At 44.5% G+C, this 12,253-nt stretch overlaps 1 protein-coding gene across 2 annotated transcripts in view; it reads left to right on the forward strand.

The window, feature by feature from the left end:
* Nucleotides 1-12,253, forward strand: part of Cacna2d3 (calcium voltage-gated channel auxiliary subunit alpha2delta 3) — an 877,637-nt gene that overhangs the window by 699,731 nt on the left and 165,653 nt on the right. For both annotated transcript variants that reach the window (XM_058582154.1, XM_046452970.2), the window contains 3 exons: nt 1,147-1,240; nt 4,510-4,605; nt 10,736-10,857. In XM_058582154.1, coding sequence (XP_058438137.1) covers nt 1,147-1,240; nt 4,510-4,605; nt 10,736-10,857 — 312 coding nt within the window. The remainder of the gene's footprint in view (nt 1-1,146; nt 1,241-4,509; nt 4,606-10,735; nt 10,858-12,253) is intronic.

Consider the following 12,253-nt stretch of genomic DNA (forward strand, 5'->3'; position numbering starts at 1 on the left):
TGTATCTATAATATATGGTATGATATTCTATGAATCACTACACACAGTTATAATACATATATTTGCTTCTATGCATCATGTTTTTTAAATTTATTCATGTTGCTCTTTTATCTCTATTCTGTTTTTTTTTTTAATTATTGTGTGGAAATCCATTACATAACTGTACAATTTATCCATTGTCTTTTAGATGATGATTGAAGTTGATTCCAATTTTTGTTTTAAAGCAGAGCTCCTTTATCTTTTTGGCTCCCAGCCTTGACGAAGACTGCCGGCCCCCTGAGATTATTGGGTGCTGTCCTTTGCAGAGGGATCAGAGAGTTCTAGAACATCCCCCATCCCAGACTCATGATCTCCCTTTATTCCTTGACCTCTTTCCCAGAGCTCTACCAAGACTTCCTTTGGAAGGGGATAGACAGCCTCCTTTAACATTCTTAAATGGATGGAGTTAAAAAAAATAGAGTCCCTTTAGCTTGAAGTCATGGTATTCTTTTCCCATCTTCCAATTGTCTGAGAGCAGGATGCTCAAAAATGGCAGGTTGTCATAGAAGACAGATTAGGGATGACAAGAGCCAACTTTCCAAGGAGCACCAGCTTCTGGTCTCCAAGTCTGGGAGTCAGCATGCAGGTCCATGGCATGAACTCTGAGATGGGGAGAGACAGTAGAACCTGCAGTGTGAGACAACCCAGCCTCTCAACTTAAAAAACATCTAGTCCAAATGTTTCATGGGCCCCCATATTTCTGGCTTATCAGGTGTCTGAACTATTATATTTTCAGCTGGTAGGAAGTTAACTCGTAAAGCAATGTACCCACAGTGTGAGTACTAAAAAGTAGCTATGGAGACTGCAAAATGAGCTATTGAGTCAGGCACAGTGGCACACACCAGGAATCTCAGCAGCTCAAGAGGCTGAGGCAGAAGCATCACAAGTTCAAAGCCAGCCTCAGCAAAAGCAAGACGCTAAGCAACTCAGTGAGACCTTGTCTCTAAATAAAATAGAAAATAGGGCTGGGGATGTGGCTGAGTGGTCAAGGGCCCCTGAATTCAATTTATGCTACCAAAACAAACAAACAAAAAGAGCTATTGAGCACCCTCTGTGCCCCTCTTGGGGACCTAGCCAAATCCATCTTCTCTTCCATCCCTCCTACAGGTGATAAAGAATTGATCCAAGAAGTCCTTTTTGATGCAGTGGTGAGTGCCCCTATTGAAGCCTACTGGACCAGCCTGGCCCTCAACAAATCTGAGTAAGTGGCTGCACGTGTCCCCCTTTCATGGCCATTTCCTCACCCGATGTCTCCAAAATATGGTTATGGTTTAAAGAACTAAACTGTTTTAGGAGCCTGGTGTTAAAGTTCTTTAATTTTCCCCAAAGCTCCAAACCACAAGAGCTAGAGGAGATTAGTGGCAGGGGCTTGGACAGCAAGCTCCTGGGTTTGATGTGTAATTTGTTTGAGTCTTAACATTACATGAAATTCGGTATGCTGAGGTAGGGTGACACTTCCGAGGAGGCGGGGGTGAAAGGGGCATCCGTTTCCTGCCTTGCCTGGGCTCCCTCAACTTCACAGACTTGAGAGAACTTGGGATCTGAGCCAGGCTAGGTTGTGAGTTGGACAGGGAAAGGAGGGCTCTATTTCAGTGGGGTGTCAGATATAACCCGGTGGTTTTATGTTTGAAGTGGAGGATGGGGAAAGGGTGGGAGGGAAGTCAATGGTAGTTGACATCAAAGACTGGGGTGAGAACTGCGTTAGCAGCTTCTTATTATTTTCTTAAATTTTTACTATTATTTTAAATAGCCCACTAAAGATTAGAAATAAGAGGAAAAGTCTCTCCTTTTTCCTATCCCATCTGTCATTCATTCTGTTCTCATATTCATTCCTTCCTTCAATCATTCATTATCAGGTATGGAGTGTGCACCTATGGTGTGCACTGAACCAGGTATCAGAGAAGTGGAGGTGACCAGATAGGAACATTTGCCATCATAGTACCTAGGTGTCTATGGTGCGCTGTATGATTAAGAACTGCAATAACTGCTTTGAAGGAAAAGTAAATCTATGTAGATAGTAACAAGACCTAGAGTTAGGGAAATGCATACTAGTTCATGAATTGGTGTGCATTCCAAGAGGTGCAAAGGCCCTGAAGTGAGAGAATATTCCATAGAGTTAAGGAATTTAAGGAAGGTCAACAGAGTTAAAATGTGGAGGGTACGAGGGACGATGTTAAAGGATGAGGCTGCAGAAAGACCAGGTCCTTCAGGACCTCCGGGATGGGGGACAGTTCAGGATTGTGGATTTTATATTCCGAGTCTTGGAAAAATCACTGAAGGGATTTAAGAAAGGGAAGAATAGGATCAGAAATGCATTTTTTTTTTTTAAAAAGGGTTCTCTCAGCTGGGCACAGTGGGGCACGCCTGCAATTTGCAATGATTGTGATTTCAAAGCCAGCCTCAGCAACTTGGCGAAGCCCTATTTCTAAATTTTATATATATATAAATATATATATATATATATATATATATATATATATATATATATATATTTTAAAGATTAGGGATGTGGCTCTGTCGTTAAGTGCCCCTGGGTTCAATCCCCTGTACCCAAAATCAGTCAATCAATCTCTCACTGCTATACAGAGACCAGTGCATAATGGGCTAAGGACCATAGTACTATAGGTTCCTATAAGAGTCCCAGGGATTTACCACTTGGATCAGAGCAGTGGACACAGACAGAAGAGGGCCACCTGTGGCCTGCCTCAGAAGGAGGACCCCAAGGACATGATGGTGGGTTTGTTGTTTGAAAGGAGGAAAGCTGAGCCTTCAAGTTCATTCCTAGGTCTACATCCCCAGTGCCTGGGAAGATGGTGCTGTTGCTGGAACAGAAGACACTGAGGGAGGAGCAGGCTTGGGCTTCCTGTGTCCAGGGTCCTTTCTAGGCATGAACATTCAAGATGGCTGGAAGTGTCCCAAGCAGAGATGTCAGGCAGGAAGTTTAACACGTGAGTCTGGATCTCCAAGGACAGACAGCCATTTCCATTGTATTTTGGAATGTCTTGCTTACCTGCATGGATCCTGGAGGTTTGGAAGAAAATGAAAATTTCCTAAAATATTTGTTCCCCCTCTAGCTAATGTGAAAGGGCTTCTTTCAGGCTTTCATGAAACTTAAAATCTTGAGTAAAGACGGCTGATTCATTTCTAACACATGCTAAAGATTTCTAAAATGGTAGCTCACTCTGTAGTCCACATCTGTGTCTGGTTGGACAGCCCAGCTTTCCAAATTAAAGTAGGCTATAGGCAGAAACAAATGTACTGTGTTGGTTTTTATTCACCCCTTAGATACCTAAAGGTACTGGCCACCTCGACTACTCCCAAGTGACCAAATGATCTCATACTAAAGACAACATGGATAGTGCTCTGTATCAAATTGCTACCCGCAGCTAGGACAGAGAAGCAAACTCAAAGATTGGCATTTTCTTCACACTTTGAGTGTAGGATAAAATTCTACAGTTGGTATAGAAAAGCCATTTGCTTTTTTTCCATTGGAAAAATGAACATTGCAAATCTCCTGAAGACCCTGCTCAACATCAAGTTGACCTTGGAAGTTGAAACATTGTGTTCAGCACATTTTCAAGTTACTTTTCCTTGTTGAAGCTATATAGCACCCCACAAGGCTATTGGAAGAAGTCATTCTTTTATTTATCATTTCGGGGTTGGTGGCAAGAAGAAGACCCATGCTCTGGTAGAAGTTATAAGTCGGTGCTGCCAAAATTCCGCAGAAGTCAAAGCCTATTCTACCATGTAGGATTTCCAGCTGTGGGACGCTGCAAACTTGGTTCGGTGGCTCTATTAATTGTTAATTCTCTCTCATGGCAGATTCCACTAATGGTCTCGAGATCACGAATACACTTGGTAGCATTGAGGCAACAAATCTATCCCTCAACATTTTTTTCTTTCCTTAAAGTCTTTCTCACCGTCAGGCTTCTCTTTCTGAACCTGGACCCAGAACTTTTCTTTTGGAGGGGGTGGGAATCAGGGATTGAACTCAGGTGCACTTGACCACTGAGCCACACTCCCCATCCCTATTTTGTATTTTATTTAGAGACAGAGTCTCACTGAGTTGCTTAGCACCTTCATTTTGCTGAGGCTGACTTTGAACTTTGATCCTCCTGCCTCAGCCTCCTGAGCTTCTGAGATTACAAGTGTACACCCAGCACTTGGCTTGGACCCAGAACTTTGTGTTTATGAACAGAAGCACATTTTTTCTTAGGCCCCTTATGTTGACAGGAAGTTCTTCATTTATCCTGCAGGTATCACCATGAAGGCTTTTGTAAGGGATCATAGATCGCATTCTGTACTTGGTACATGTATGTGGGCACGCCTATGTGTGAGTCTATTAGTTCTTTGAAAGTTCAGGTTTCAGAGCTGCTATTTTGTAAAACATTCTGTGAGTCTTGAAATGCAAAAGCCATTATCTCCTCACTATCCAGAAGCAACTCTCTAACTTCCGCTGTTCTCTTTCAGGAATTCCGACAAGGGCGTAGAGGTAGCTTTCCTAGGCACCCGCACGGGCCTCTCAAGAATCAACCTGTTCGTTGGGGCTGAGCAGCTCACCAATCAGTAAGTAGGAAGACTCCTTTGCAGATGCCCAGTGAGCTCCTGAAATGCAAAATTCAAGGGGTAGCTTCTTTCGATTCTTGCTTCTACCACTGATAGAAACAAAGTTCAGGCCCCACTGTGCCTGCTACTATTTCTCCTCTCTACCATGGGGGCCTCAGTGCATGTGTTCACCTGCCGGCTGGCCCTTCTACGATACTTTGTTCCTCGTGCTTGTTGGCTTCTGTCCACCATCTACAGTTCTCTCCTGCCTGGTGAGTCATTTTAGAAAATGTGAGATGCTGCTGCTGCGCTGTAGGAATTAGCTAGAGGAGGGAAGCACTGGTCTCCTCAGGAATGGCTCCTGGGCCTTCGGCTGTTTTGCAGAGATGGGGAGGAATTCCTGTCTGTACCTCAAATCTGTTGTTTGTTGGTTGGTTTATGTTTTAAGAAACCTCTGAGCCTCTGTGCTTAGCATGAGGGTCTGCAGAGCTCCACAGCAGGCGGTGGACTTTCTAGAGGCACTGGGGTTGACAATGTCTCCTTGCACTTCTAAGAAGATCCCAAGGGACAGTGGATTGAGAGTGGCTGAGTCCACTCTTCAGCCCCTGTGTCTTCAGAGAGCCAAGGGCCCGTCACTCACCAAATGGGCGTTCTACCAGAGCCAGTAGATAATCTGACATCAATTTTGATCCCATTAATAAATTCTTCCACTGTCTTTTCTCCATAGAAGAGACATTATTAGGCCAGGGACAAATGGAGCCTAAGATTCGGAAAGGTGGAGTATCTATGCAAATAAGTGTGTGAGCTCAGAGGTTGCCAAGAAACCCCACACACCCTGACTGTTGAGAAGGGTTGACCCATCAGGGGCCCAAGGAGGAGATGCTCTCTACCCCTCCAGCCCCACTTCAACAGCACTGAACGCACCTCTGTTAGATGAGACCCTGACACCAACCAGAGAATCTTACTTATAGTACTAAATCTGGTAAAATAGCAGACGGATCAATTTTTAAATGTTTTGGAAAGCCACCTTTGAACATTCCCAATCCAAGGATTTTTCTCTCTCAGTATCTGATGTTTATTATTTATGAGGTTCACTATCATTGTGACTTGATTTTTTTAAATGCCTCTTTAGCTTGTTTTACCCCTGCACAAGTCTTTTTCCAGAGGATCGGTTTCTAAAAACGACTAAAAGGCAGAGGGAGCCACATATCGTATTGTTAGGATCCAGAGAGCAAAGGGAGTCGCAGGACCAGATTGTCTAGTGCTCACAAGGCTCTTTCTGATACCGAGATGACAACAAGTTTATAAGAAAAACAGTAACAGCCAGGTGTGGTGGCACACGCCTGTAATCCCAGTGACTCGGGAGGCTGAGGCAACTTAGTTTAGCAACTTAGCCAGGCACTTAGCATCTCAGCAAGACCCTGTCTCTAAATAAAATATAAAAAAATGGTTAGGTATGTGGCTCAGTGGTTAAGCACTGGTTTAATCCCCATTACCAAAAAAAAAAAAAACAAAAAAACACCAGTAGCAGAAACAAAACGTGGTACCTCATAGGTCTGATAGCTGCACTCTTTTGCTGGATTTGAAAGATGGCAGGATCACACTTGGGAATCTGGATTGTGCATCTGACCCATTTTGCTTCTTGTGCTTTCTTTCTGAAAAGTGAGGTTATGATCTCCTATGATTATTGTGAAGATTAAAAAAAAAAGTTGTGGCTGGACCCCCAGCATAGTGCTGCATGCCTGTAATCCCAGCAGCTCAGGAGGCTGAGACAGGAGGATGGCAAGTTCAAGATCAGCCACAGCAATTAACTGAAACCCTTTCTCAAAATAAAAAATAAAAAGGGCTGGGCATGTAGCTCAGTGATAAAGCACTCCTGAATTCAATCCCAGTGCCAAAAGCAAGAAGGAAGGAAGGAAGGAAGAAAGGAAGGAAGGAAGGAAGGAAGGAAGGAAGGAAGGGAGGGAGGGAGGGAGGGAGGGAGGGAGGGCAGGCAGACGGACTATGGCTGGACAACTGCTTCAGGAAGTGAACAGTACTTACAACTATAAGGTCTATTCTCTGTGGCATGGCTGGGACCCAGAATGTGAGCTCAGCGATTGTCTGGGTGGGTGAATGACTCTTCTGTCTTCAAGAAACTCATCACTGTTTCATATGGAGGCACCTTGACATCTATTGTCTTAGGGTCTTTTACCTGCCTGTCCCTCCCCATCCAATGGTATTCACTGAGATTCAGTGACTTGGATATATTCTCTAAACCATGGCTAGAAAGATTTTAGAATTTCTGAGTTTTGTTTGTGCTTTTGACAAGGGCGTGAAAGAAAGTACTTGAAGTGTTCAGCAGAGGACTGGATCTTACAAAGTTCCCAGCCTGGAATTAACTTGGACCATTATCAGTCGGTGCACTAAGACCACAACTCCTGGCCCCGCCTCCTACGTTTGGAAGTGGGTTCGTTATGTTAGTGGCCTCTGTGACCCGGCCATAAACCCTAACATTAACAGTATATTCTGTGCTTCCAGATGACCTCTCATATCACCAAGCACACAGCATCTCATGACGTTCGCCTTCGTGGTGTAGTTATCATTCTCCTCCACAGCCTGAAGTCCTCTGTTGGACTGCTTCACACTTTCCACTTGAACCACAGAGGAAAAAAGGAACCCTTGGGTTTTAAGAACTCCATACATTCTCTGAGCTCATTTCCAGGTCCTAGCCCTTTCATTCATGGCATTCACGCTGTACTGTCAGTGTCCTGGAAAGCGGAGCGTCACTATCATTCCCATTCTGTAAATGAATAAACAAAGGCTTAGAGATCAGTTACTCATCACCCAAAGTCACTGGGCTCTGCCTAGAACTAGACCTGCCTTACACAGCACCACAATCGCCCCTGGAATCCAGGAGGAGGCTTTCCCTTTACTTGGAAGGATATTTCCTTCTGAAGAATAATGGTGGGATTCTGCAGAATCAAATCTCTGCTTCCTGCTTCCTCTTGAATCACTGCTGGGAGTTGGACAGCACCTCCCAGATTTCCCAAGAAACACCAGAGCTGGCTGAGACCTCTGGGCTCTGCTTGCTGAGCTGGGTACAGCTTTCCAGACCTGTCTCCTTGCCTCCCCAAAGGCTGACTGTCACCATCACACCTTCTAACCATGCTTTTATCCCATCTCCCATGACTCTGGAAAAAAGGTCCCACTGCTGCATGAAAAGGGCACCTGCCATCTGTGGCGATGTGCATTTCACCATCACACAGGCCTGGGGTGAGTGAACACACTTTCTGCTCAGCCGTGGCTGTGCCCTTAGTCTGATGTGGATGGCAGCTGTTGGACCTGCTGTGGGCTGGACAACAGAAGCTCCTCCCTCCAGTCATCCAAGTCAGGTTCATGAAGAATCTCATGTCTAAGGAAGAAATAAAAGGGGTGAAATGTCAATATTTGTTAAACCTGATGATTTTACCACTGAATGAAGCAGTGCCTGGAAGGGTTCATCTATTACGCTGAGCCTGGAAGTCTGTATATACAGCATTCTGCACAGCACGGGGATCTAAGCACCTTCTCAGTCTTGCTTGGGACTCCAAAATTGGTCTTCTAAATAAGAGGAGAGCACCTTTACCAAATTTAAAAAAAAGGTTCCAGTTTCCTCTGGAGAGGAAGCTTGCTAGGGAGGGCCATGAATGAACGGGAGAAGCTCTGGTCTATCCTACCATTTTTGGTTTGCTACCATCAGCTCTAATAGCATAAAATTTTGTGGCATTATTAACACAGAAGACCATTTACATAGAAAGGTGGCCAGGCTGCTGAGGGGATTTGGAAAAAAAAATAGAAACTATTATACAGAAGAGATACAGGAGATTGTCTCGAATGTTTGAGGAGCTCTTATCTAGATCTTAAGTTTTATGTATCCTGTGATCACTCAACATATATTGAGTGCCTTACCCCAAGGAGAAGAATAAAGTTTTTGCCCTTAGGAAAGAATTAGGCAAGTTACTAGTGTAACTTGCAAGGTGACAGACTTCAGAGCTCTCTGAGAATTTTGAGGGTGAACTCCAAAGACATAGGCTTCCTCTTGTAGAAGTGAGTTCTACTTCTTTGGTCAAGGTCCAGATAACACCCTAAAACTACAGAATGCTATTCTAAATTAGGAGCCAAGTTTATGAAACCAACTAGCTGTAACTTGGTTTTAAATTTCTCTCCCTGGTCTGCGTGATCCAACTCCATGCTGAAAACTGCTGTGTCGAAAGTCGTCCCATTTCTGGTCCAACTGAGGGCCTTTTTCCTATCTACACATTGTTTCCTGATTGGTCTCCTTTTCTGAAAGTTCCCTGTACAGGCTGGAATAACCAGGCAGTCATTTCCTCCCCTTAAATTGTGCCTTATCAACCAAGATAAGGCTGCTGGGGAGTAAATGTGGCTCTCTGGAGGTGAGTCACATCAGAAAACACTCATCGGGACTTCGGTATGTCAGTCCTCCTGGTACTGAGGGGATACGTCCTAGACCCTCAGTGTATGCCTGAAACCGTGGAGAATACCAAGCCCTATATACTATTTTTTTATGCATACATCTGTGTGCTAAAGTTTAATTTATGAAACACACAGAGTAGGAGATTAACAATAATATTAAACAGAACAATCATAACAACACATTACAATATAAATTACATGAATGTGCTTTCTCTCTCAAAATATCTTATTGTACCACACACGCCATTCTTTTTGTGGTGTTGTGAGATGACACAATGCCTTGATGGTGAGATGAAGTGAAGCGAATGCATAGGCATGGGGACAAAGCATTAGATTGCTGTGTAAGGGCCACTTGGACACAAGCACTGCAGCACCACCCCAGTGGAGCTGAAAACTGAGTGACTACTGAGCGCCTAACGGGCAGGTAACATAGATAGTATGGATACGCTGACAAAGGATGATTCACATCCTAAGAGGGCTGGCAGGATGCTGCAAGAGATTTCATCACCATACTCAGAGCAGCACACAATTTCAAACATAATTTTTTTTCCTGCAATTTTTCATTCAGTGTTTTGGGGCTGTGGTTGACTACCAGATTCTGAACCATAGAAAGCAAAACTACAGATAAGGAAAGACTCCTGTGTGTTTAAGGCTCCATGGAGGGATGCACAATGTGAGCAAAGCTGCTGTCCACAGAGATCTTGAGAGGCTTGGGGAAGGGACATGACCATTGTGTGGATAAGGCCTAGGAAAAGGAGGCTGTGTGACAGTGAGGGAGTGTGGGGACCTGGGGTGGGGTGAGAGCTTGTACTTGCTGTGGATTCATAAGGTGGGTGGTATGTGGATGAGCACTTTGTATTGTGTTGTATATTTCAAAATTGTTAAACGAATAGTTTGTTTGTTTGTTTGGTACCCAGGAGTCTAAATTACTGAGCCATACCCCAGCTCCTTTTGTATGTTTTATTTAGAGACAGGGTCTCACTGAGCTGCTCACTGACTTGCTTAGGGCCTCAGTGGAGAGGAAAATGCAGGGGGGATCTCTGGTTAAAGTGTAGACTGTGGACAGGAGGCAGGGAGGCCAGGAGGGGAGGGATCCAGAATGTGGTGGGCAGTCCCTGGTCTGTCTGAAGACCAGGTGAGGGAAGGAGGATGCAGAGTCCTGATATGGGCCCATGTTTACTCCCCACTTTTCCTAAGAAGAGTGACTTACCTCCTTTACGCTTGTCTGATTAGTTCGATGGATATACTAGGAAAAATTATTTGCCCTCTTTTAATATGACTGTCGGAGCACTGCAAGAATTTTTTCTTTTTAGTACTGGGGATTGAACTCAGAGGTGCTTAACCACTGAGCCACATCCCCAGCCCTTTTTAAAAATATTTTATTTAGAAAGAGACAGGGTCTCACTGAGTTGCATAGGGCCTTGCTAAGTTGCTGAGGTTGGCTTTGAACTTGCAATCCTCCTGCCCCAGCCCTCCTGAGCCTCTGGGATTACAGACAAGCACCACTGCATCCAGCCCTACAAGATATTTTTGAGTGATGTGGGGTGCACAGCGTTGACTCGGGACCCCTTTGTACTCAAGATGACAAGTGAGGATTCTAAAGGCTAATCCTGGTTTTGCCTGATAAAGGTCGGTGGATATACCATGTTCTTCTGGACCTAGCTGAGTGGGTGTTGTTCTTCTTATTCCTCTTCAGGGACTTCCTGAAAGCTGGAGACAAAGAGAACATTTTTAATGCAGACCATTTCCCTCTCTGGTACCGAAGAGCTGCTGAGCAGATTCCAGGGAGTTTTGTCTACTCCATCCCGTTCAGCACAGGTGGGTGAATCTGTTGGAGGGAGGTGGGGCTCTGTCTGTTCCTGCTGGCCAGAGCATTGGGCAGACAGTGTAGGGGAGCTAGCTGCCTGAATGCTGAGGGGAGCCAACTTCAACCTGCAGAGCCCAAGCAGATGACCAGGCCAGCCCCGAACCAGTGACCTGCTCCATAAGAGAAATAGCCCCAAATAAAATGAAGGCTTTACTTAATCAGTGTCCAAAGGACATTTCAGGAAGCAGACCTGGTATCTTGCACTCTGTGGAACTTGAGTGCGGATTTCTTTCTTGATTCGTTTTTAATGTCACTGTGGCCCCATTTTAAAGAAAGTTCAGACAAACTTCTCCAGAACCTTCAATGAGTCATATCACTTCAAAGGTTCCCTCTCAGAACTGAACTGATCTAAACTGATATGCAAAAGCAAGAACCAAGACATTGTATAGCTGAGGCTTTCCCGACTTAGGCCTGCAGTGACCAACGAGAGGCCTGTTGCTGATGGTTTTTACCAGTCCTGACATGTTAGGATATTATGGGGGGCAGAAAGTCACTTCTCCCCAGAAACAATGGAAAGCTGTTTTAGAAACAAGACATGCTGAAATGCTTTTAAGTTATTTCCTGCATCCATTGTCTTTTGATGCTCATTGAGGAAGGCTCTATATGGAATGTTCTAGAAGCTTCGGAGATGAATGAGACTTAGTTCTACACTTGCATTGCTCTGGAAAGTTCAATGGATAGTTATGTTTTACATCAGGCCCTTTTATGTTAATCCTTTCCAAGCATTCCTAACTCCACCCTAAGGGAAACTCTCCTTCCTGAGATTCTCTCCCTGGGTGAGACTTCAGGCTACATCATCTGTTAGGTTCCTTTCCTGTCTGAGATTATTTGAATCTGTGCCCTTTGGCTTAAGTCCTCTGTGGACAGATGTTCCTATGCATGCTTCCCCATATATAAACTTTCAAGTGTCTGAAGTTCTGTATCAACTAAGACACAGTGAACTTTCTCATCTTGCTACACACCTAGCAACAATAACATCATTTTCTCTCTCAGGAGACTTCCTTTTTCACAGTCCCAAAAAAGAAAAAAGTAGAACTGAGCTTGCTGTTCTGACCATGGAGTGCATTCTGTGACAGAGTGGCTTTTGCTTGACACTGTACAGGGAGGGGCTGTAGGGTTGTTCACTGGTTTCTGGACACATACACTTGGCTGTGATAGACACTAGTGCCAGTTTGCTTTGTAATTCACTGTTTGTCCTAAAAGAATCATGTGTGAGATAAACAAACTGAGCCTGGCACAATGGCACACACCTTTCATCCCAGAGGCTCAGGAGGCTGAGGCAGGAGGATTGCAAGTTCAAACCAGCCTCAGCAATTTAGCCATTCCTTACACAACTCAGTGAGACCC

This window comes from Marmota monax, unplaced genomic scaffold (assembly GCF_021218885.2).
Source record: "Marmota monax isolate L192 unplaced genomic scaffold, Marmota_monax_Labrador192_F-V1.1 WCK01_AAM20220418_F8-fsc00042, whole genome shotgun sequence".
Lineage (NCBI taxonomy): Eukaryota > Metazoa > Chordata > Mammalia > Rodentia > Sciuridae > Marmota > Marmota monax.